This window comes from Alternaria triticimaculans, assembly GCF_023758025.1.
Source record: "Alternaria triticimaculans strain BMP 0046 chromosome Unknown scaffold_13, whole genome shotgun sequence".
NCBI classification, from domain to species: domain Eukaryota; kingdom Fungi; phylum Ascomycota; class Dothideomycetes; order Pleosporales; family Pleosporaceae; genus Alternaria; species Alternaria triticimaculans.
In genome coordinates this window covers 43,684-68,256 of record NW_026055970.1, presented here as the reverse complement: position 1 = coordinate 68,256, position 24,573 = coordinate 43,684, and the positions used below count along the sequence as shown (strand labels likewise).

Genomic DNA, 24,573 nt, shown 5'->3' with positions numbered 1-24,573 from the left:
ATGATACATAGACTGGCCTTGCCAGACGTTCTAGCCCACTCGACCACATGGAACAACTTCAGGCGTCCAGCAATACCGGCACTGTGGTAGCGACTTGTCTTTCCCGTCTTAGTATCAGCGGCAGAATCTAGGGTAGGCTAATGTGTTCGTCGGGTAGTTCGCATGTGCAAAGAAGATCAGACATGCCGTCCACCTCATACAAAGAAGAAACTGAGCGGACCTGCAGCCTACATTTGGGTACAACAAGCAAACTAGGGTATCTAGCGTCAATGTAGGCTTCAAGGTGGACCTCTTCACACCCATAGCGAACCGATAGGCAGCGGGTACCATCCCCGAACATCACACTGCTCTGTGCGGAGAGCACAAACAATGATCTGCTAATAGGCTCTCCTCCTGCATTATTTCCGCTCGGCCACGGCATGTACCCGAGATATGCTACAGATCGACGGCGAGCCTGCTCCAAAGGAAGCAAGTTGCCAGCTTTGCAGACTATAGTCATGTATCCGTAGATACGTTTTTGGTGGACGTCTGCATACATTGTTGGAGTCCAGTGCGAGCATGTTCGCGTATTGCTCGAGTAAGCTGAAACCATCTCAAGAGGTTGACTACATGTTCAGCCCTGCTCCGAATAACTGACAGTCGGTTGCACTGCTTCCAAACGATGGACCGAAATGAGTACAGTCCGCATCCGTCGTATTAAAGGCATTGCACTCGCATCTGCAGCGTGAGGCTGAGGAAAAAGCATAGTTGACCCGGACAGAGGGGCAGAGCCGAAGCTGACGGGCTAGTACGTCTGCGCATGATGAGTGTAAGGGTAAAACATGCGAGCTATGTGGTTGAACCTGTGAACCTGGAAGCAGTCTCCTCAACAAGGTCATCGGCAGGGCATGTATGGCTCATCGATTCGCAAACGTGGTTTTTCCTGTACTTCGCAAAAATGACGAGTATCTCGAGACATGAAACGTCGGCCCAGCCCTATGAAGGCTAGGAGGCTTACGAATCGATAAGCGTTACTCACACCCTTTCCCTCCGCAGGGCGCGTGCTTCAGCGCTGGGCGGGAAGGCTGACATGTTGCGCGCTGGAGCCTATCAGGGTAGCATTGGAGCGGTGTCAGAGCTGCATCATCGCGATGGTATGCCTCAAGTCAGGCAGATCGAATGTGGTATTCATGCAACACAGGATGCATGGTGTTTTGCGACCACTGCTCGAATAGGGCAAGAGGGGTACCACGCCCGCGGTAGGGTCTTTTGATGCTAATCGGTGGATAAGGTTTCGTGGCCGCTGGACGTCAGCCTCGGGCCATCTGTCGACCGATCTTACATCTAGTGCCCATATACCGCATATCGGAGAGGTGGCCTAGTCTGACTTCAGCAAGGCGAAGGATCAGGGCCAAACTCCGTGTCTTCGTACAGTCTGATTGCGCCCCACCCGACAGACTCGCAAGATGGAGAGCGCAAGATCAACGCCGGCCAAGCTGAAGAAGGCTGCAGCCGATCGCGAATGACGGAGACGTCGTGCCTCCTAGGTGCAAGCCATGCCTCTGCAGCTGGACTCGAGGCTTGCTGAGACACCAATTGGCTCCTTGGATCGGCGACTCTTCGTAAAGCAAGCAAATTCCCACGCTCGCTGATTCGTCCAAAGCCTCGGCTCCGCTTGGGCCAGCCCAAAGGCGTCTTCCGGTACAGGCCCGGAGCAAGGCTGAACAAGGAAATAACGAGAGACAAGTGCAGCGAATGCTGATGCTGCCTTGCCAGAAGCATCTAGAGGGTGTCGTGATGTCGGGTGATGATGCGATGTGAATTGTCAATGTCCAGGTTGCTCCCGGGCTGCGAGAGTCGGTCGCGAGCCGGAACATCGAATTAGGAAAAGCATGACCAAGCCATGAACCACAATGCTCGCTCGCCCTAGCCAGCCCGCAACCCTCCGCTTTCTTGGACGTGCAGTTCGTTGCGAGACGGAATGATCCGAGCAGGGTTTGGACGGCAATCCTTCGTTCCTTTTGATTATCTGGCCCAGCTGGCCCAGAAACCGGCCCAGCTCAGCAGGCTGCGTCACCTGATTCGCCATGGCCTCAGCACACGTCGTTCAGCCTGAGGCAGGAGACCCAATAAGCACTCAGCTCGCCAGCTTGCCGTTTGTAGCGTGGCTTGCAGCTCAAGGCTCGTCCACTCACCTTGAGAAACGAGGCTGACTGCGCCATTCCAGCCTCGTGCGCACTCCACTGGGCCCAGCGAAAATCGGGATATCTTGCTGCCTGGCCCCCCGCCCTTTCTAGATCGACTTGGAAACACATCACACGTCCCTAGTACCCCAGGACTACACCTGCCATTCTCTGAACCTGTCGGTTTTAGCTGCCGTTAGAGCGACAGGACGCGCCCCACCAAGCGAGCCTCCCCAACACTCAGCTGTATCGGACCGTGTGACGGACTTGCACAGCACTACTGGATTTCAGCCTGGTCGGAACCTACCTGGACTTCATCTGGCGCCCTCAAGTTGATGCCTCCTACAAGAACCAGAGCCAGGATGAAAGAAGATGCGGCGACCACTACCCCTACCGTCACGGATACCAAGGCTAGCGAACCAATAGAGCCCGCTCCAGCACCAAGGGAGACCATTGTGACAGCACCTACCATTCAGACGACGCCTGCTACTTCGCCCACCTTTGAAGCAAATTCGAAGCCTCCATCTCGCAGAGTATTGCGACTAAAGTGTCCGCTCTGCGGGGACTATCCCGATGGCTTCCGCAGTGAGCATGAGCTCCGACGTCATACCAACCGTGTCCACAAAAAGGCACGTAAAGTCTGGGTGACCATCGACACTTCGCCCGACAAGTCGTTCCTGGCCAACTGTAAGGCGTGCCAGACCGGAAAGAAGTACAACGAATGCTACAACGCCGCAAGTCACCTTCGACGCATGCACTTTCACCCCCACAAACGCGGTGAAAGGAAGATGACTGCAGCGGAGGCTCGACGCGGCGGGAAGCCTGGCGACTTGGATCCCCCAATGGAGGTCCTCAAAGCCAACTGGCTGCGGGAAGTGGACGAGATACTTGGAGACGACAACGAACCTACCGAGGAGGACGCAGCATCTACATCCTTATCGCCGACTCAGACTATGCCGCCGCAGATACAGCCACAGCTGCAGGCGCAGATTACTCCAAACAAGGCGGAAGTAAAGGCACCACCGACGCCAACTACACCTTCCACTCGGTCGATGGCGATAGATAGCATAGTTGAAAAGCAGAACGCTGCATGAACGCGGGCGCATATTAGATGGCGTATGGAAGGAAACGCCGATCCGCATTCTCATGTAGGCATGTTGAGTCGTGGTTCACCAGACGCGAGTCTGACAAACGGACTCGATCAATCTGCATTCTCTGGCATTGCTCTTTCTGCGGATGCGCCAACTGTTTCGCCCGACAGCGCTCGGAGAGTCGGGAGTCGGGACAGCGGTCGTCTACGAATAATGCCGATCATTACTGATTGCGCAAGGTTGATCTTGGAGGAGACTCGGAGCGGTAAAATGATTTGGCGTTGACGGGGTTGACGTTGGATGGCGGCAGGCTGTCGTAGATGTGCAGCAACTGCACAGTAGTTGGGTTGGATTCTAGGCGGCGGCAACGTTTCAGTCTGACGGCGCCGTCACAATTAATCAGATGGATGTGGGAGGGTGGACTATTCTTCGTAGACCCGCATTATGGGCTGTTCGATGCTGCGTTTATAGTGACGATCTTGTAGTACATACATAGTATGAACAAATGACTTTGAACATGAAGTCTAGGAAACGTAAGAATTCTTCGACACGATTAGTTGTAAAGAGAAGAGAGGAGTGAAGGAGGTCCGAATAGGATGTGAGGTGCAATTAAGATACATGCCGATCAACGAAGGGGTGGCGGAACGGTACACCCGACTCAAACGGCTCGTGCGCAGCAATTTGAGTGCTGCATCGTGAATCCTTCGCAGCCACCACACCACCGTTGCAGCCACCACGAGGTATGTCGCTGACGTGTCTACCATGCCACTTTATACACGAGGCTGATTGTCCTGTCTAGCCGCATATTCCTCCGTGCGTACGCCATCGCCTATTATGCGCTTCCTCGCTCTCCGATAGCCTTAGCCTTGCCCGCGGAGTCTTAGATCTGGTCATGGCTGTGTCGCCTGCACACGCTCACGTATCACGACTCGTTACCGCCGCAGAGACAGTGCGTGCCACTCGCGAAACATAGTGTAGAACACAAGGTAGGGCTTGGGGTATATCACCCACATCGGCGGACTATGGCCTTTCGCCGCGCATACGGTAACCTGGGGAGTTTATACAGCATCCCGCCCCCGGGCGCTGTGCCTTCGTTTGGGTTGACTAGGCCGCAGTATAATTCTGTAAATCTGGGCAGCCTCTACGCCCGCAGCAAGTCTAAGTTCCCGACTGGATGGGCATACTTTGAGGATGGGTCTGTTTTCATACTTCCCTTTGCGTGGTTCCCTCACGATACCTTCGAAGCGCGCATGAAGATAGCTGCGCAGTTCATAAGTGGGCCGACGCCGAAGATGCAGGAGATACGGCGAGAGAATCCGCACATGAAGCGCTTCATCATTATCAAGTGAGTACCACGGCTTGCAGTCTGGATGTATGTGCTAACAACCACACCAGTAAGGACACAAGACAGTTACGCGAGAACACATTCCGCATTCTAGCTCGTAACGCCCAAGATGGGCAGAGAGTGTCTGTCGCCGACCCGCCCTTCGAAAACGTCGAACTGACCCTCGACCCCACCGAAAGTCGCCCGATATCCGCACGCTTCAACGACGCCCCCCAATTGAAATTTCAACACAGATTACGGAACAGTGAGGCTCTGGAGACGTTCCGCGGTACATTGGTCGATGGCGTTCTACAGCCAAACGTCCGCCTGGGGAATGGTCTGCGCTTGTCCAACAAGCCGGAGATGCTGAAGCCTCAATTGACCGCAAAGAGGCGGGCGCGAAATCACGAGGCCGCTAGGCTTCGCGAAAGTGTCGGTTTGCCTCCAAAGGCACCTGCAAAGCTGCTTGATGGGCTGGATGTGCGGTCTTTGAGAGACCGACCTCTGTCCACGAGCTCAGACAGGCGCAAGCCTTTCCCTCGAACACCGCCTCGAGACCGCGATCTAGAGCTTCGAGAAGCCCATTTGGCCTTAAGGGAGCACGAGCTCATCAAGCTACAACAGCAGCTCCTGCGACAGAAGATGCGCATCCAGAACTCTCCGCCGCGTCGAGAACGCCATCCTCGATCTCAACCCCGCGACGACAACTACACAAACACGCATCGAACACGCGAATCGACCGAAGCACGCACTTACACGGAGTCGGATACCACAGCCGCAGAGATCGAAGCAAGGAGAAAGGCCCTCCAACAGGAGGAAGAGCTTCTAAGATACAAGCGCAAGGCATGGCTCCTCGAACAGAAGCTGGCGGAGGCTTCAGCACGTCCTCCACGTTCTCCACGTAGACGCCCAGCTCGCCAGTACGATGACGAAGCGCAAGACTACAACGACACACGATATTCTACTGAAGTTCAACCCGAACGAGACGCCTTATCGGATGTGCAACATGACGAGGGCGCCGCAGACGGTCACGACCTCGACGATTCATCACCGACCGAAGCGCTTCAGAGCTTAAGATCCCGTATCCAGCTTCCTACGAGGCAGACGATGCGATCACATCGGACGTCACGGTGAATGACTATGAAGTCATTTGGGCACCAATCCTTTGCTCTCATGAGCTCGACTACGAAACGATACCGCCTGTGATCGCAACGCGAACGAATAGCATAATACTTCAGTAATCGAAGAAACGACTCTCATACGATGAGCACGCACGTTGCTACATCAATGTACCATACTCAGCCATCATACGATACCCTGTACGAACGACTATAGATGCAACGATAGATAGACTTGTTAGAATTATACTTCACTCTCATCTCTTCTTCGGCGTACTGGGACATGTTCACCCTGACAGAATGCAAAAAGCACCAGGAGTGCACCACTTCCAAGATTAGTAATCTTCCTCGTTTTCATGAAGTCCCGGATAATACCGTACCTGTTAAATGTCCGACACTTGCATGGCTCGATGGTGTCGGTTCGGGTACGGTATCCAGTAGGCCTACATGTCTATCTCAATTTCTCATACCCCGAGAACGGGGTCTTGGGATCAAAACTTCCAGGAACGTACAACGTCATCACGTCCAAACCCGATGACGCTTCTTCCAGCACCACAACGGGAAACTCTCGCGCCAACAGGGAACCATCATGTCCATTTTACGTACTATGTCCGCCAAGCACAATAGAACGCTGCTCGGATGCAAACGGGGCCGTCAGACTAGGAACCAGGCGTGTCAGGGTATCCCTTGCGATCGAGCGGCATGGCAGGGGAACCAGCGAGTGAACCACGTCAGGGCAGTGATCTGAGCATCTTGTTTCAGGGAAAACATTAAACATTTAGCTTCCATGGACGGCGATGCTTCAGAGGTAATTGGGGTAGGTTATCAAATCTTGCATGTATCTTGATTTCATAACTAGAGAGTTATTGACGTGCCCGATGGAAGAGGAGGATGTGATTCACATGGAAAGACCTTTTGCAAATCTCTTGTGCTATCGAGCGGTGCCTCAGCACGCCACAGTCACCTTGGCCCTCCGCAAAGTCGCCGAATCCGTGTTCTTGCCTTCACCGACGTACTGTTCACTCAAAACTTGCAGCTTGCTCCACCTTCATTTGACCTTCAGGATGTGCGCGCGCCTGGAGAGATAATGTTTCACGAGACCGCGGAGTTGTCACACGTATCATCGACAAATGAAGTGGGAGATCAGTGCAAAGAGTCACAAATCTACCGCCAGTTAATCTTTGGTATCAAGATTGTTTAATGTACAACGACATAAACCTAACAATATATTCGAGGTCTTGCAATATATTGTCTTAATAGCAGGACCGAAGTGGTGGTTTGTTCGCCAATTGGAGTTGACGGACACTTCACCGGGATGCATGGGAACAAGAAACCGAGGAACATTGGGCTATGCTGTGAACGTTGCCTGGCAGTGACAGATGACAATCAAAGCTAAAACCGTGTGGCTTATCCAAACGAAGATCGCTAATCGGGATCGGACATGTAGCAAAGAGGCGTAGATGGTACGCCGCAACGATGCCCAGGTGTGGGATTCTTCTCTTATATTACCGCAAATGTACAATGACGCTGTGACTGACAAGACGAGGAATCAATGTTGCGATTGGTAGAAATGGCAGAGTGACAGAGCGACCAATGCACGTGGCGGCCTGGGGTTCAGGACAGAAGGTTTGATCTAAGGTTTATCGGCTGCTACCGACATCTATCTAGGGATCTGAACTAAGATGACGGAATCGCAACACCTGACTAGGACACAGCCGAATGTTGGTAGCCCGTCACCCCGTATACCCGAGCTGTCGAAGGTTTCCCAAGTTTCCCAAGATTCAGGGGAATTCATCGATTCTCTTCGCGACAAAGCTAAACGCGCGGGCATCTAGATTTCGGATCTAGGCGCAACTCTACGTTGGCATGCATTTCGGCGGGGTTGGCCGTTGATTGGCTGCTCACGTGGTGCAGGAGAAACCATCGGCTTCCAAGGTTCATTGCGAATCTAGTGAACATTAGCATGTACTGTCGACCATGAGCGCATGACGCTTGCCCGCGCAAAGTTGTCTGCACAGCTCCAGCCCACATTTCAGATTGCATGCGACAGCGTCGCCCCACGACACGTGCCGTCTGGACACCGCAGCACGTCTCCACTGCCCGCAAAAAGGAACAAAAAGCTGTTCGGACAATATCCCAAAAGCAACCGACTCCTTCGGGCATTAACACCCTGCATCGACACGTCGAGTCGAGGCCACCCATGGCTACCGTGGGTCCACTGCCATACACGTCATGCTGTAACGTTGTCGGCTCGGTTGCAGTAGCGGATAACAGAGAAGGTTATTACGCCGCTGAATCGCCGTTCTGTTCAACACCAGAGCAACCTTTGCTGGAGTGGAGTTTCGCACCCTTGTTCCAAGAAACCCACTGAATGCGACTGACTTCCTTAAACGGAGATCTGCAACTGCGAGTAATGCACAGCAAGCATCTGCCACGTCGAGTCAGAAAACTCCACAATCCGAACGCGACACCACACCACTCAAGTGGAGTCCATGTTCGGCTATGAGCATTTGGAGAGAGGCCTCGTCTAGGAGATAGTCGTAAGCCGGGGATTCAGTCCCGTCTTCTCTAGCGCAAAGTTTGCGGGAGGCGCGTCAAGTTGACAACTGACAGCTGAAGAGGAAGACCAGGGCAGTCGGAAGAGCATCCCTTAGGCTGGTTATCTACCCCGAGGTTGTTGTATACGAAGCACGGGCGGCTGCAAACCTTTGTCTGCACAGATCACGGCTGCAGACAGCTAGATCCAAACCCTGGTGTTCCTCCAACGGACGTGTCCAGGATTATGACAATTCGACGTGTCGGATGCGAAGACCGACCACACACAGGAACACATCACGATTGCAGTTTCTCTTTAGCCATGGCGGTCTGCAGATTTGCACAGGGATCAGGCGTTGATGTAAGGTATGCCGCAAGGTGCACAAAAATGTACTCGTGGCTGATGCGGGGGGTTGGTTATGCGACGCCCAACCCCCAGCTTTGTTTCGACTGCGACAACATCGAATTGTTGGACCTGTCAGCATCGTGAAGTATTCCATCGTAGATCTCAGCTTACAGCGCCGATAGCCGGCATACTATCGATAGCACCCGGAACCCCTGTCTTAGCAAGCATCCCTATTTGAGCTCGTCAAGCCTCAATCCTTCGATCATCTGCCGCGGGAGGCAAATCTCACGATCGCCGACATCTCATTGTGCCTTGCATTAGCCCACACTATCGGCGCAATCGGCATCCTTGCGGCCGGAACATTAGCCTACCAGACTAAAGCGATCTTTGTTGTGCCCAAAGGGGACGCCGGCGAGTCGACGTCGTAGCACCACCAGCCAGGCACGCCAGGCGACCGACTAGTACCTAACTATCCAGCGACAAGGGACCTATAACGTGTCAGCGGTTTTTGGCTTCTCCGGTATGTTTACCCTACAGAAATTCTCTCTTCGTCATCGATCTACAGCTCCCCTTCCCCAACACGCTGTGCCGCCCCCAGTTATCAAACTTTCCCACTTGTCCCATTTGCTTTTTTGACGGCCGCAACGTGGTAGCGTTCCACGAATACAATGGCCCTGTTTAAGAACAAGATGCGATCAGCCCACGGAGTGTTCTCTTCTAAACGGCCTACTGATCCTGCCAGGACGTCGAATACCACTATCAATTCAGCCAAAATGGGGAGCTCAACCGAGTTGGCCCCAGCGTATGTCGATAGCGTCATGGCACCCGATACGGATGCCCACCCCAATGTCACCAACGGCAGTGGCGGTGCGTTTAATGAACCACTGGTCCTGGACTTTGCAACCATGCAAGATGCTTCTGATTCAAATGCAAGGAGTGCCCCTCTTTCACCCGTCACTAGACCGGCTGATCCCGAACGAAGAGAAAGTTGGCTTTCGGATGACGATACTGCTCCCGCTCCACAGATAGACTTTACAAGAAAGGATATCCATATCCCTTCCCGCACCAGGTACTCCCCTCTTCTCCCCCCTCGTTCCTTCCTTCCTTTCACTCATCCTCAAACAGTTCCAGCACTCCTCAGGCCAACAAGAAGCGCATATCACTGCAACGGCGACTGAGTGCAGAGCCGTCTTCGCCTAACAACGGACGTGTAACACCAGACATGCAACAGACGCGTACCCGAAGTATGTCACGCACATCTAGTGCCGTGCCACAAAACATACTGTCCTCACGAATCCCCATGAACGAACAGCCGACCACGATACGAAGCTCAGCCGACTCAGTCATATCATATGAGTCCACCGCCCCGTCTTTCGCAACGCGACAACTGGGTCCTCTCCAGCAAAAAGCAGATATCATCGAGGACGGAGACCGGCTATCGCCATTACTGGAAGATGACCCCCAGTCATTCGATCTTGTCTGCGGACCTATCGAGAACTCACGATCACAATATTCTCTCGAGACCAGATCCGAGCAACTCTTCTCCAGAGACCACCTGAAGGCCATCTTCGCCGATACTGCATCGCTACTCCGATTTACGTCATTCCTGAGCATCGCCCGGCCCAACTCGCTTCCTACTCTCATCTACTACCTCGACGCACTGAAAGCACTACGAGCCATCAGCTATGCCAACGCCGTCGCAGAAGCCCTGGAACCCATTCAGGGCTTGGACTTCACCGAGACTCCAGCGCGGACGACCATGAACGCAGTGTTGGAGGAAAAGGCCAATCGGGCCTTTGACGTCCTGGTCCGTGACGATCTTCCGGCTTTCATCACCCACGTCTTCATTCAAGTGGTTAGCGTGAGCATTGCGAAACGCGTAACAGGAAATTTACCTCCGATGCTTCGTGAGGCTAGCGAGGGTCTGGCCGAAGTCTTCTGCCTGACAGACCCATCTAGGACTGATAACCCGATCATCTTTGCGTCGGAAGGTTAGTTTACCGTTGCGCCTTGAAACTGACCGTTGGTTAACGTGAAACTAGAATTTCACCGCACGACTCAGTACGGCGTTGGGTATGCCATCGGTCGCAACTGTCGCTTTCTCCAAGGTCCGAAGACGAATCGGGCCAGCGTTGAGCGCTTTGGCACAGCGGCCCGCGAAGGCAAAGACCATAGCGAGGTGTTCCTGAACTAGTAAGTGCCGAGGTCACTCTTGCGATTTCATTGGTGAGCATTCGTTGACTTCAACACAGTCGCCGTGATGGATCGCCATTTATGAACCTTTTGATGATTGCGCCTCTTCTTGATTCGCGCGGAACTCTACGATACTTTATTGGCGCGCAAATCGACATTTCTGGTCTCGTAAAGGACAGCACCGATCTCGAGGCTTTCCGGCGCATGCTCGATGAAGAGGAGGGCCAGAAAGAGAAGGAGCCTCAGAAAGATGAATTCCAGGCGCTCAGCGAGATGTTTAATAACACCGAATTGGACACCGTGCGCAAGTACGGCGGCAACATGCATAGGGAGCATCTGGAAGAACAGGACGATGCGAGCATGCAGCACAAACCCAGACTGCTGATCCAGGACCAATCGACCTTTGACGTTGACAGGGCGGAGAAGCCAGCGATCAACAAGGCAGACGGCAGGCTGTCTGGCCCATACAAACACGTAAGTGGCTGCCGTTTCTACTTGACAATGCGAGGAGACTGACATAATTTAGTACCTTGTTGTGCGCCCGGCGCCTTCCCTGCGTATCCTCTTCACATCCCCATCTCTCCGTGTCCCCGGCATTCTCCAGTCGCGTTTCCTCGATCGCATCGGCGGAAGTAACCGGGTCCGAGACTCCCTCAGCGACGCGCTTGCAGATGGGTCGCGTGGTGTCACAGCGAAGATCCGCTGGCTGCCGCACGCCGTATCAGACCTCGAAGACTCTTACGAAGAGGGCCGACCCAGGTGGATACACTGCACCCCTCTGCTCGGACAGAACGGGTCTGTGGGCGTCTGGATGGTAGTCCTCGTTGACGAGAAGGAGCACTCTGCGCCGCATCGCAGATTCCGCCAAGCACCGCCTATCCCCAACGACATCCGCGGCAACAGCTTAACGGGAGACAGGCGACCCTACCAGACCCCTCGTTTCGATGAGTATGGCAACGATACCAGTAGCCAGCGTACCCCCTCACGCGGCGCGTCTCCTTATGCGAACGGCAATGGCGTGTCCCGTCATTACGACAATTTGCGCAACCCCTCGACTCCGACGCGAGCGCAAAGCCCAATGACTTATGATCAGCGTGGAATCCGATCAGGCGCGTCGTCGGTCAAAGACTATGTCAACGGGGCACAGGCTAGTGTTGATTCTTTCCGCATCTAGCACTGCTGATTCCCTTTCAGGAAGAGGAAGAGGCAGCGTTAGGAACGGCAACACCGGTTCGCATGGAGATAAGAGACGGCGCAACAAGAATATACTGAGAGCAATACGTCATGAAGAGTGTTGAGACTGAGAACGAGATGGTCGCATATGAAAAGAAGATGAAGGATATATAGACCGGGTGGTCGGGCTGTACTGCGCTGTTGTTCATCTGCTCTATACCCATTCTGTAAACGTAACTTAAGCATAGCATCGATAGCGGCGTTCATTTTCATATGTCCATAATTCTTAATATACATCACAAACAAGATCAAAGTAATAGGCAAGTGATAGGGCGCATTGCGCAAGAGCAGGCCAGCGAGTGTAAGCGAGTCTTCGCCGCGGGAGTGCCGCCATGCATCATCCCTCCAACACGTCGCATCAACAACAACCCCACCACCACCCCCGACGTGTCGCTGCGTGCCCAAACACACCCCATCTCCCACCATGGCGACAGTACGACCAATGCGCCCAACTGATCTCCTTCGGGTATCTCAATGCAACCTCGACCACCTCACAGAAACATACAACATCGGTTTCTACCTCGAGTACCTGACAAAATGGCCCGAGCTATGCCAGATAATGGAAGGCATGGACGGCGAGATTGAAGGCTACAGTAAGACATCCATGACCCTATGTGTTCCGCCTCATATCAGAGACACGAGATAGATGCTAACACCCCCCAAGTCCTAGGCAAACTCGAATCCTCGCCCTTCGACCCCCCAATAAAACCCTACAAGCCCTCCACAACCGGCGTCCAATACCCCAACTACCTCCCCTACCACGGCCACATCACCGCCCTTACCGTCGCCCCCTCCGCGCGCCGCCTCGGCTACGCAACCGCGCTGTCATCTGCGCTCGAACAATCGTCCGACGCGGCCAACGCGTGGTTTGTGGATTTGTTTGTGCGCCGGAGCAATGAGATTGCGAAGGAGCTGTATCGCAAGATGGGGTATAGTGTCTATCGGGTTGTCAAGGATTATTATAATGATGGCGAGGATGCGTTGGATATGCGGAAGAGTTGTAGTAGGGATGAGAAGGGGGAGTGTGTTAGGAAGGATGGGGAGGAGTGGGAGGTGGGCGCTGAGGATGTTTGGTGAGGGCGTGAGAGATGATGGGCTATATTTTTTGAAGCGCGCGAAGGGTGGTGCGGGACGGGAGGAAGGATGCTGTATATACCCCGGTGCTGTGGAATTGAACGGCGAATGAGGCATGGCGGATGCATTGACATTAGTTACGGGGTAGATGATGTGAGTGAGATGGGCATACATCAATTGCGGCTGCTGACAAGAACCCAGTCCGAACAACCGTGAGAGGATAGTCTCAACGAAGCATAACATCAATTGTTAGCGTAGGAATGGGAAGCTTCCGCTCCTGTCCATCAAAACCCTCTCGACATAATCCTCTCTACAGCCTACAACATACCCTTTCAGCAAGCCTACTCACATGCTTTCCCGCTCACTCACCAATCCACCACAGCCAAACTCTTCAACCTCCCAATCGCAAACCCAGACTCCACCTCTCCTCACTAACCTCCTCCATCCGCCGCAGCCCCACCCTCTCGTAACAGCCAATCCGATCCCAAAACTCACACTCGAAGTAACGTGCCACAACCGCGGAGCGCATCGGTCATACGGGATCTCGACAGCCGGGATGCAACCGTCAGCGTCAAACGAAATTCCCGTTCCCGCAAATACGAGTCTTGGGTTCAACGAGAAAAACGAAAAGGAAATTGCGTTTGCAGGGCTGCTGGCAGTGCGGTGTTGGGTTCGCGATGCACGTTCCCGTCGCAAGACACTTTTGGATGTGTAACCTTGGATGGAGGTACAACCTAAGGACTGGTTGGTCCGTGCTGAGTGAGCGAGCATATCGTAGGAGTGGTCGTCTGATGACGATGGGGATGCGCAGTGAGGGCTATAGTAAGAGTATTTGTCGTGGGGAGTTGTCGAGAGAGAATGAAGGCTATTAATAGATCTCTAGTGACAGTAACATTTCATACAATTTGGCACTTCCTCATCGCAATATTAGATGTAATCAGATGAAGGATGAATCTGGGTTGAATATGTTCATTACAGCGGCTAGCACTAAAGAGAGATGAACGCGACAAGAGCCCTGAATGCTATTGTAGTCCGCAATCGTGTACCTAGGTGGCTACTTTACACCAACACACAATAGAAGAGTAAAAGCCGCGCAACGTATGCATCTATTAAACCATTTGCACTCGTCTTAGCACAATAACCCTTCGGAATAGTCAGTCACATGCCACTTATATTTACTGGCTCATTGAAACAATAGCAATCATTTCCCTCTCACTTCATACCTATTGTGCGGCGCGAGTAGATGCCTGACGCCTAGTGTTGTTCCCATGAGCTTCTCTCACTTTTGACTCACAATCCCTATTCCCACAAACACCGAATCCGTACCCACACCGCCAAGCCTCTGGTCGATATAAGATCTCAGAGTCGGAGTAGCTGCCATCCTTCTACCTTCTACCTACTACCTTTAATCTTCTACCTTACATCTCACACATTACGACCAACTTCCACTCCACCCACTCGCCCGCCGACCACTGATGCCTGGATTCCAAATCAAAATGTGTCTCAGCATCAACTTCTCGCCCAGCGCATGGCAAGACCCTCTCTCCATTCAACATTCTTTTATCGAGTACATCCGCGAAGCTGCGTACAAGTATCGTCTCTAATTAGCCGCTTACTACAACATACCTATCAACGTATGCTAAGCCACCTATTCCTCAAACCTAGATCAATTCGCCAACGTCAACAGCAACTTTATACTTTACGTAGGCTTCTACAACTTTAGCACTAACCCTATCTTCGCCGTCTATTGCCTAAAGATCGCAAAGCGTAGACGCAAAAAGGGAAAAGTTATAAAGAGAGCAGTGCAGGTATAGTTAAGGAACAAGTTTATACCGCTTGTGCGTTTCTTTAAAGCTAAGTTTCCTCCGCTTAATAGGCTAGTAGCGGACAAAATCATATACTAGTAGTAGCATGCTAACAGCAATACCTTTAATTAGACCTTACTACCTACTAAGGTTAAAGAGCAAATCCTCATGTTCTATATACATTGTTCTCCGCCGCTACCTGTCTAGAAGAAGTCTAGAGGCCGCGTCTGCTATATTAAGCAAGGCGCACCTAAAATTATTAGCTAGTTAGGTAAATAGGCTTCCCTACTTACCGTGTTATACTAAGTTCGCGCAATTAGTCTTCGCCTATACTTCGCGGGAAGCAGAGACTTAAAGTTTAGCAACAGCCTATACATCGTAGCTAAAAGCTTATTCAGCTTTAAGCGCAGCATTTGCAGACTAGACAAGCATCGTCAATTAACAGAAGTGAACAGTCTTCCAACCAATAACAAGAACTAGGAGCTCGAGCAGACGTACAAGTCTTTTCCAAAGCTTTACCCACACCTAAACCAATACGCAACCTTCTACTACAGTATCCAAAAGATATACCTCTAACTCTCCTTTATTAACAGACTATATTTCTTCAAAGTAACCGCTAGTTCTTTCGCGCAACACCTAAAGCTACGTCAACTTAGCTACAAAGTGTTTAAGACAATTTCACACTTAAATAAGTTAATATTTAAGCTACTAGATGCTACTAGATATCTAGAAGATAATTTCCAACAGCAGCTAGTTAGCATCTTTTATAGCGAACTATTTAATTGTCCCTGTACTCTGCACCGACTTATCTACGAGAGCGCGGCTAAGGTTTTGGCCCCGTACAAGGTCGTCAAGTTTCACGGGTTCATGGACGAGGAAGAGCAGGTTCGATTCTTGAAGCTCCGCGACGTCGCTAAGAAGAGTTTAAGGATTACTACTGAAGAGCTGGAAGAGCTATATAAGGAAGAAATGGGGGGAATAGAGCTGGGAGAAAGTGTTGTTCCTGGCGTTGAGAAAGAAGAGCTTGTGAAAGAGGTGCGCGATGTCATCTACGATGAGTTTTGGCCGCCCAAGTGTCGCTGTGAGAGGTTGTGCCGAGAGGTCATTCATTCGAGCTATGACTGAGAGCGAGGCAGCTACAAGCCTACCACTTCGTGTTCAGAGCCTTATCATGTAACAGCCGGCTGAAAAACATGAAAGCTGATCCGCTGAGGAGCGCGGCACCCTGTTGATGATCAGTGCTTGCATGGGTCATGTGCTCATAGGTAGAGAGTAGCTTACCGAAAATACGATCAACCATCGATACCCATCCTTTGTGTCATGATCCGTGATGAGTGCACCGCCAATCGGCGTACCAACAAGACTCGCAATGGCGATAACGCTGTAGAAAGCTCCAATGCGTGCTCCCAACTTGTCGTCAGGTGTGATGTGGCCGATTATCGAGGGCGGAAGAGCAGTGACATTGCTAGTCAAGAAGCCGTATACGCAGACGAAGAAAATAAGAGTAGCCATGGAGTTGCCAAGTAGCCATAGGAAGAGACAAAGGCAGCCAGAGATGAGGGTAATGGGCCAGAGTAGGTTCAGCCTGCCAAGTCGGTCTCCTATGAAGCCTCCAAAAGTTGCGCCGATGATGCTGGAGCCGTTCAGCATGCACAAGAAGTAGTCGCTGACTTTGTTACCAGGGTAGACCGAGTTAGCATATGGCTTAAGATAATACGCCGGGATCCAAAGGCCTAGTATGGCAAGCCACGTTCCCATACATAGTACGGCATAGCGTGTGTCGAGGAATCCTTTGAAGTCGATAAGCGAGCCGAGCCCTTTGCGATCCGGTTTGCCACTGGGCTTGCTTGTAGAAATACGTAAAGCAACTAAGTAGCAAACACTGAGACAGTTAGCTGATAGAAGACTGATGCGGCGGCGGTAACATACGCTATCTTGACAGCAGCCAGACGTAGCGAGTTTGGGAAGCCTAATCTCGGCAGTAGTTGATCGAACATCAGCGGGAAGCCAATTCCACCCAGTGCCGACCCTGTAGATACTAACCCCATAGCCAAGGCACGTCGCTCTTTGAAGTGCTGGCCAACTACCGTGACCGCTGGCTGTACACCGAAAGCAATGGTAAAGCCCATCAGCAAGCCTTGCGTCATCAGAACCAACCAAAACTGTCCAGGGTGTATGAACGACAGTATGATGAGGGCCAGCACAGTGCCAGCGCCTGAGCCAAGGTAGAGGTTCTGATTATGGCGTCAGTCTTCTTCAAGGAGTGGCGGGGACGAGTACTAACCGTAACACCATATCGATCGCAAAGAGCACCGGAAAGAGCAGCCAGTAAGTTCATGAGCGCCATCTGAACCGTCCCAATGAATGCGATAGTCGATGGCGGCGTCTCTTTCAGGAAGTCGCTGCTATAATAGTTCTGGAAGAAACCAAAGCTGTTCATAACCCCAAAGGAGGCGTAGTACACCAGTATGGAGCCCAAAACCGTGAGCCATGCCGCACGCCCACCCTCGCGCACCTGTAACTTATACGATTCGGTATCCGTACTGCTTTCCGTGTCGTGACGTCCAAAGGTATCTATGGTCTTTTCGGTCATTGCGTAGACGTTGAGAATGGCGGGCTCAAAGTAAAGATAGAGGTTGATCTGCGTTCTTCACCGGTCCTTCGTCCAACACTATATATAGGCTTCGTTACCATACCACACAATTCATCGACATAATGAGGTCTAGTGGAAATCGAGCTTGCCAGGTCATGAGAGTACGTCGGAAGGGAACAACCGTTTACGTTAGCCGTTCTACCCATAGCCCCAGTGTACGTTTTTTCTGTTGGCTTGGTATGTACGTGATCGTCACAAATCGTGTCGGAAATGTGGGTTCGTGAACCTTGAACTCATGAAAAGGTTGGCATGATCGTCATGAAGCCAAATGCTGTCACTATCGACGGGTCGGTGATCGATTTGAGCATGGCTGTTGGCGACGTAGCAAGAGAACTGGTGGATACGTACAGCTCGGATGTAGCCCGAGACGTTACGTGCGGAGTGTTTTCAGGCCCACTGGCAATGACGCCTTCGACGACAGTAGACATGTCATCTCGGCTGCGGTATGCCTCTTGTGGATATGACTCCAATGAACATGCTAGCCGCTTTGTGCTACACATGACGGAATGCTATTGGACTACTTGAAGCACAGCTCCACCTGTGTATTGACTGATGATGCCCAAGAAGTCGGTCGTTCCTGACAAATAAGTAAGCTGGCAAGGTCAAGATATCATGCATCTGGCATGATGGTCGCGGGCTTCGTTTCCTGTACGTCGTTCATGAGCGACATGCCAAACCTGTGTCTTCCGTTCAGTTGCACAGAAAAGTCAGATGTAATCTCTCCTTACTGTGAAGACTTGGTCGGCACTGTAATAAGCGGTCTCTTTCGCCGAAGTTTATGAATGAGCAGACCCGGCCAGGGATGTTGGGAGGTTATTGCCGTCGCAAGCCAAACGTTCACTGTTATCCGACCAGGCCGTTGGATGCAGCAAGATTTCGGCAAGACCAAGAAGTGTTTCCACGGCGGTTCTGAAGAACAAGTCGTGCTAAGTCCACATGGTTTAACGTTCCAAGGATGTCGTGGCCTCCAGGGCTTGCACCACTGCAGACAAAACGGGACTCCAGAATCGTCAAGAACGCCCGCCTGTTGAACAGTATCGAGGCGAAAGGTATGATTACGAGTGATCTGGGTAGTTATTTCGGTCGGCGTTGTACATGCGGAGAGCGGGCTGTGAGTCCGGATGGAATCAGGGGATGAAGGTGCGATGGCTCACGGGTCAGGCACGGAAATAACGACTAGCGCGACGCTAGTACGGAAGTACAGCAAACCAGCCGTGCCTGCACAGATGCCGACATCACTATCGCATCTTACGAAAGCTGGCACGGTACATATCAGGATGACCGATATCAAAGAGCCCCAGACCACGATGCCTGCTTGGTTCGAAGAAAACCCCTCACACGACCATATTCCTCCCGAGACCCAGCGGCTTCTCGAAACGTGGAGTGGAATCCCATCAGATGACGTACTTGATCATGTTGTCCGACTTCGTGAGAAAGCCTGGAAGGTCCATCCATATCCTTGTATTGGGCAGTTTCGGTTTCTCGATCCCAGTTTCTCCGAGCTCCCGGACGAGCGCAAAGAGATTGTTGAACGCCTACGCAAAGGTCAAAAGCTGTTAGACATGGCTTGCTGCGTCGGCCAGACTATTCGTACGCTTGCGAACGATGGAGCACCGACTGAGAATATGTACGGTTGCGACTTGCAGTCAGACTTCATCGAGCTGGGTTATGAGTTGTTTCGCGATCGAGAGAAGCTCAAGACGAGGTTCTTGATAGCCGACATTTTCGATCCTCAATCAGCGCTCATGGGCATCAAAGGGCAGGTCGACATGGTATATGCCGGATCTTTCTTCCATCTGTGGGGATATGAGAAACAAGTCGAAGTCTCCAAAGCCGTTGTCGCGTTGCTACGCCCTCAACCAGGCTCTACGATACTCGGTCGACAGGTCGGAGCCACCGAGCCCCTCGAGAAGGACGGTCCTACAGGCACGATGTATCGACATAATGTTGAAAGCTTTCAGAAGATGTGGGAAGAGATAGGCAAGGATCTCGGCATCAAGTTCACCGTGGATGCCAAGCTCAAGCCGCTGGGTAAAGACCATCTCAAATTCCATCTGGACGACACTACAAGGCGGCTGTGGTTTGTCGTACGCCGTGGATAGCGCGCTTCATCTCTACACATCGTTCAAGGAAAGCGTTAGACGCCGATTATCAATACATGAACTAAAAGTCTGCGTTGTCTTGTCGTTTCACTAGCTTTCGTCGTTGTACTAATGTGGACTACGGACTACAGCGCACACATTCGCTCTCTTCCTCGCATAATTTGGTTGCTTCCTGGACCGTTCATGGTAACACTCAAACCAAACTTTCCTAAACCTTCCTATGCACCGCTGTCGGTGCGTCCGCCTCGGTCCGTACCTGATCAGGCATAGACTTTAGGTTATTCGAAGTGTCTGGCCCGCATCTTCTAGTACAAAGCCGTACAAATAGCGTGAATTCAGGAAGTCAGATCAGATCTATATGCATCTTAGCGAAGAGGTCTAATGCAACATTCCGCACCAAGTGGACATTGTCGCTATTTTTGCGCAGCAGCACTAACATATTCGCTCAACGCAGTCCAATTTTGCCGGGACGCGTAGGGATAAAGGGTCCAACTACGGCAGCCCTGTCCGCACTTTTACTTTAAGCCTAATTCCCCATACTTTTCGATATTTCGCCTTCAATTTCGAGAAGGTTGCTGATTGGCCAATTCACTCTCGGACCGTAACGTCGGGAAAGCCACCTGCCTGGCTGCAGGAAGAAGTGCAAACTTCTGCTCGGTAAACATCAGTCGATCAAAATCTGCCGGCGGGAGACGGTCACGTTCTCGTGTTCATTTATGGCGGTAGCAGGAATGTATGCGTTCTAGCCCATCCTGACCGAGCCAGAACACCGAGGCAGGCAAGGGGTCTGTCGTTCATCTATCCAAATGAAATGCGAGATGCAATACTCAGCTCAGCCGCTTCGTTAGTGTGGAAATGTTGCGGTCGCAGGCATAGATATTGTCTATAAGACATGGACGTTCAGCATCAATCCCGGTACCAACTCATCCCCCCAAGGTCAACTTTTAGCCAAGGCCAGAAACGACATTATGAAGTTTTCCATAGGTTTGGCGGTAGCCCTCATTGCAAGTGTAGAAGCATCTAGTCGCATAAAGAGGCAGTTCGGATATCCTGATGGTATGGACTCGTTTCACACGTCGACGAATCTTTCTAACACCGTCATTAGTGGAAGATTGTGGATTAGATGCGTTTGATGGGCATACGTCTGAAGCGGCACTCTTCTGTAGCAACATCCTCCGCTCAGGAACCGCAACTTCTACCATAACCAGTGGCTACACCACCACCACTACTACCACCCGGAAGACCACGGTAACCGTCCGGCCGACACCTACTTCAACACCGACGCCCAGCGCCACCCCTAAGCCAACCCCATCGTCTACGCCGAGGCCTACATCGTCATCAACCCCAATACCGTCTTCGTCTTCGACGCCAAAGCCGTCTTCATCTTCAACACCGAAGCCATCCTCTTCGCCCACTCCCATACAGCCTTCTTCCACGATTGCATCCTCGACACTCATCTCGAGCCCATCTCCGTACGTCCCTATAGCACGAGATGCCGCACACCGCAAATAGCTAACATCTCCACAGCACGCCCACAGGCACACCAAGCTGCGGCATTGTAGCATACGTCAAGACCACACCAGCCTACTACTTCGAGTCCAGCGGTACGAAAAACACGTTCCAAGCCTGTAGCGCGCTCTGCAAGGCCGATAGCAAGTGCCTGAGTTTTGGCTACGGTGAAGCCAACTGCATGCTTTTCGACGTTACTGCGTAAGTCCAGCTCCTTTGCGTAGTCCCAACCTCTTGCTGACTGTATTCGTAGTATCGACAACACCAACTACAATCCCATGAGCCCGTACACATTCTACGATGCCGCATGCCCCGCAGAGCTACCGGTACGTAAGCGTCAACTGGACATCTCGCTTGGTTTGCCAGGGGGCATCCACATCTCGCTTGGCCTCGGCAGCGGCGAGATATCCTCTGCATGCTCGTGCTTCATTACGAGGGGCCCAGCTAGTACGACAGTCACAAGGACAGTTTCCAGCGCGGTTGTCAGGACGAGCACTGTGACCAGCACTGTCACGAGAACGAGGGTCCCTGGTGCTGAGTGAACTAGACCACGGGAAGGAAGGACGGGCTGTTGATGAATAGACTGAGATAGTGTTGCATGTTTACTTCATTGTTCATCGCGTGTCCCCTTCCTGTTTAGATTGTCAGGTCCAACGTACTCTCTGAACTCAACATATGTCCACGGGCTTCTGGCTTGAATGCCTTTCTACCACCCATGAGATGCATGCGTGCTACCATCTCACGGACGGTGCTGCAGCTGCATGGCCGCGCATCAACTGCCTTGATGGCTAGGCTGGACATCGCATGGTCTAGGACATCATGATCTGTGAGCCATTGGTCTTGTTCCAAATTTGCTGCGTGTCCCTCGTCTTCCTGACAATGGCCCTTGCATGCTGGCTGAAAGCAGCTTCGTTGCGTATGTCATACCACGGCGGTCTTCGGGTCGTATGCGTCGGCGCGCTCGACGTGGTAGTTGTGCCGCTACGGGAGATGTCTGGGACTTTCCATGGAACCATGGAATGGCCGTTCATATTGAGACTATCGCGCGCGGAATATGGTCGACATTAGAGGGTTGGCAACCGAGGAAGGCTTCGGCGAAAGCGAATAGACCATGCTCTTAGCTGTAGCTTGTCAGCGACTGTACGTACAGACGCGGCGGTCTATATAACATACCCTGTGTAGGTCGCTAGCGTCGCAGCTGATACTCAACGAGAACATGCCTTTGGCGATGTCTCTTCTCATTGTCCAGCGCGCTTTCAGAGAAGTCGCGCTTCGTCGCGAACGGCAACGCGTCAAACGGCTTCACACGTCGCGATTGCAGCCTAGCTGCAGCAAAGACGTCTCAATGAAGGCTCCATTAATTTCCCAGTTCGGCTTTGGGGTCCGTCGCGCCAGAGATCGACCAAACGATCATCGTATGGCGTGTACATGGTAGAACGTGGATCCCGGCGTGGATGAGGGGCGACACCAGCGACGAACAAAAGCTTAGCTCAGCCCCATCTACATACAACCTTCCCCCAACCAACCACCCACCAAAAAATCAACACATCCTCCACAATGGCGCATTTCTCCCAAATCACCAACCTAGCCGAATACGCCGCCTGCATCAAAGCCACAGCCGGCAAAACCGTCCTCCTAGCCTACTGGCCCGAAGACGAAACCACTAACGAGGTAGCCACGGCCCTGCAAAAGCTACTTCCGTCAACATCCTACGAACAGTACGATGTAGTCGACATTTACTGCTTCGACATGTATTCACTGCCTGATCTCGGCAATATGCTAGATGTGAGCTTTGTGCCGACGCTGATGTGGTTTATGGATGGTGTTATGGATGCGATTGTTTGGCATGAGGGCTGTGCGATTGAGGGAGAGAGTGTGGAGAGGGGGGTTAAGAGGGTGGTGGATAGGATTAAGGGAGGGGATATTGCGGGGGAGGATAGTGATGATGATTGGTAGATGGGCGGGGTTTGGAAGAGGAGGATGAAGACTCTATCACGTTAAAATCTATGTCTTGGAGAAGCATGGAGAAGTCTGTGGAGAGGAATTGTGGGTATCGAGCACCGGCTTGATAGTAACTTCTCTCGACTCCGTCACAATCCCTGGAAGCGAAATGCTCGACGTGGGGAGCTGGCTACGGCTACCTTTGGACTTATGTCATGGAGTTCTGCAGAGCATCTTACATTCGATTGGCGTCTATCGACTGGAAAGATCCACCGGAAAACGACGCATCCTAGTATGTCTTCAATCTGGTCAACCATGTTCATCAGCTTTCTTACCAAATCCAAGAAAATCGAGTCTAGCTCCCCTCCCACACTATCGGTAATAGCAAGAGTCGCAGCTACCACTCCCCTGTTGAATCAATCTATGACAGTGCAAGAAGCCGGCGTCAACTTTGCGCTTTCTGAACCCGCAGTAATTGCACTTTTTCGACTCACGCTGGCCTCGGCAAAACACTAGAAAGAACTACCCTCTTCTCCAGCTCCGCGACAAAGTCTACCTACAAGCGGTTTGCTTTACAAAGTTCTGGAAATATGCGATCTGGACCCAATTGAAACCATAAAAATATCAGCCCCCTGCCCTAATTCTACCTAATATCGATCCTTTGCCTAGTATTACCCCAATATTCGCCTTTCCTACACCAGGTACCCAAACAACAATGGCGGAAAGCAACATCGAACAAGCACTGATAGCTGCTTTCGTCCGGGAGCTACAGCGGAAGGATGAAGAGATTGAGGCCATGCGAAAGCAGAAGCGCGACGACGACGCAGCCCTCCGTATCGCTCACGAGAGAATCGCTCAGCTTCAAAAGCAGATAGCGATGAAAACACAGCCCTGGCCAAGAGGACAGCACAACAACGATGAGTCTAGCCGTTCTTTCGCCGGTAAGTTAAAGTCCAGTGCTGACGCTGCCACTGGCAAGGCGTTCAAGGGCAAACAACCAGTTATGCCGACTACAAGAGCATCCCTATCGTCCGAGAAGTTGCACGTCTCCCGCCGAAAAAGGAGAAAACACTGGTACGATTCCTGGTACAAGGTCGCAACGAAAATAGTCTATAGCAACGACGAAGTCTTTGAGATGGAGCTCCCATGTTTCGACTCAAAGTTCGATCACATCGGAATAGCTCGTCCAGTAGAGAACCCCGACGATCAGCACAGAAGCTGCTACCATTGCCTTCAATCCTACACAGAGAAGGACTTCTACGATCACTTGGGGGTCTGCAGGGCTTTCTGGAATCTTGCCGTACGCTGTGGGCACTGTGGCAGGATCTTCAAACTCAACGACGCTTTCTACGGCCTGCATGCTCCGGAGTGCAAGGTGAAATCGCAGGATACCGAGTTCTCTGGGTATCACTATACGCTGGCGAGTGCTGGGGTCTGAAGCGCGGTTCAGGGTTCGCGGGCATTGATCTCATAGTTTCGATGTCTGA

General features: G+C 52.0%; 8 protein-coding genes across 8 annotated transcripts; 7 read left to right on the top strand and 1 right to left on the bottom strand.

Moving 5' to 3' along the window:
- Positions 1–2,524: 2,524 nt before the first annotated feature.
- J4E78_007912 (uncharacterized protein) lies at positions 2,525–3,256 on the top strand (the record flags this gene model as incomplete). Its single annotated transcript, XM_049368515.1, has 1 exon — positions 2,525–3,256. One exon carries the CDS (start codon positions 2,525–2,527, stop codon positions 3,254–3,256), a length of 732 nt encoding a protein of 243 aa, XP_049219480.1.
- Positions 3,257–4,275: 1,019 nt separating this feature from the next.
- On the top strand, positions 4,276–5,711 carry J4E78_007911 (uncharacterized protein; the record flags this gene model as incomplete). The annotated part of the gene is made up of 2 exons (XM_049368514.1): positions 4,276–4,598; positions 4,649–5,711. The coding sequence occupies 2 exons, from the start codon at positions 4,276–4,278 to the stop codon at positions 5,709–5,711; spliced, it is 1,386 nt and encodes a 461-aa protein (XP_049219479.1).
- Positions 5,712–9,349: 3,638 nt separating this feature from the next.
- On the top strand, positions 9,350–11,943 carry J4E78_007910 (uncharacterized protein; the record flags this gene model as incomplete). Its single annotated transcript, XM_049368513.1, has 5 exons — positions 9,350–9,645; positions 9,702–10,567; positions 10,619–10,769; positions 10,829–11,243; positions 11,296–11,943. 5 exons carry the CDS (start codon positions 9,350–9,352, stop codon positions 11,941–11,943), a joined length of 2,376 nt encoding a protein of 791 aa, XP_049219478.1.
- A 483-nt stretch (positions 11,944–12,426) lies between these two features.
- Positions 12,427–13,079, top strand: J4E78_007909 (uncharacterized protein; the record flags this gene model as incomplete). The annotated part of the gene is made up of 2 exons (XM_049368512.1): positions 12,427–12,595; positions 12,667–13,079. The coding sequence occupies 2 exons, from the start codon at positions 12,427–12,429 to the stop codon at positions 13,077–13,079; spliced, it is 582 nt and encodes a 193-aa protein (XP_049219477.1).
- Positions 13,080–16,025: 2,946 nt separating this feature from the next.
- Positions 16,026–17,474, bottom strand: J4E78_007908 (uncharacterized protein; the record flags this gene model as incomplete). The annotated part of the gene is made up of 4 exons (XM_049368511.1): positions 16,026–16,106; positions 16,163–16,727; positions 16,811–17,115; positions 17,166–17,474. 4 exons carry the CDS (start codon positions 17,472–17,474, stop codon positions 16,026–16,028), a joined length of 1,260 nt encoding a protein of 419 aa, XP_049219476.1.
- Positions 17,475–18,760: 1,286 nt separating this feature from the next.
- On the top strand, positions 18,761–21,593 carry J4E78_007907 (uncharacterized protein; the record flags this gene model as incomplete). The annotated part of the gene is made up of 5 exons (XM_049368510.1): positions 18,761–19,621; positions 21,062–21,108; positions 21,164–21,346; positions 21,399–21,471; positions 21,543–21,593. The coding sequence occupies 5 exons, from the start codon at positions 18,761–18,763 to the stop codon at positions 21,591–21,593; spliced, it is 1,215 nt and encodes a 404-aa protein (XP_049219475.1).
- A 1,109-nt stretch (positions 21,594–22,702) lies between these two features.
- On the top strand, positions 22,703–23,101 carry J4E78_007906 (uncharacterized protein; the record flags this gene model as incomplete). Its single annotated transcript, XM_049368509.1, has 1 exon — positions 22,703–23,101. One exon carries the CDS (start codon positions 22,703–22,705, stop codon positions 23,099–23,101), a length of 399 nt encoding a protein of 132 aa, XP_049219474.1.
- Positions 23,102–23,801: 700 nt separating this feature from the next.
- On the top strand, positions 23,802–24,524 carry J4E78_007905 (uncharacterized protein; the record flags this gene model as incomplete). The annotated part of the gene is made up of 1 exon (XM_049368508.1): positions 23,802–24,524. One exon carries the CDS (start codon positions 23,802–23,804, stop codon positions 24,522–24,524), a length of 723 nt encoding a protein of 240 aa, XP_049219473.1.
- Positions 24,525–24,573: the final 49 nt, after the last annotated feature.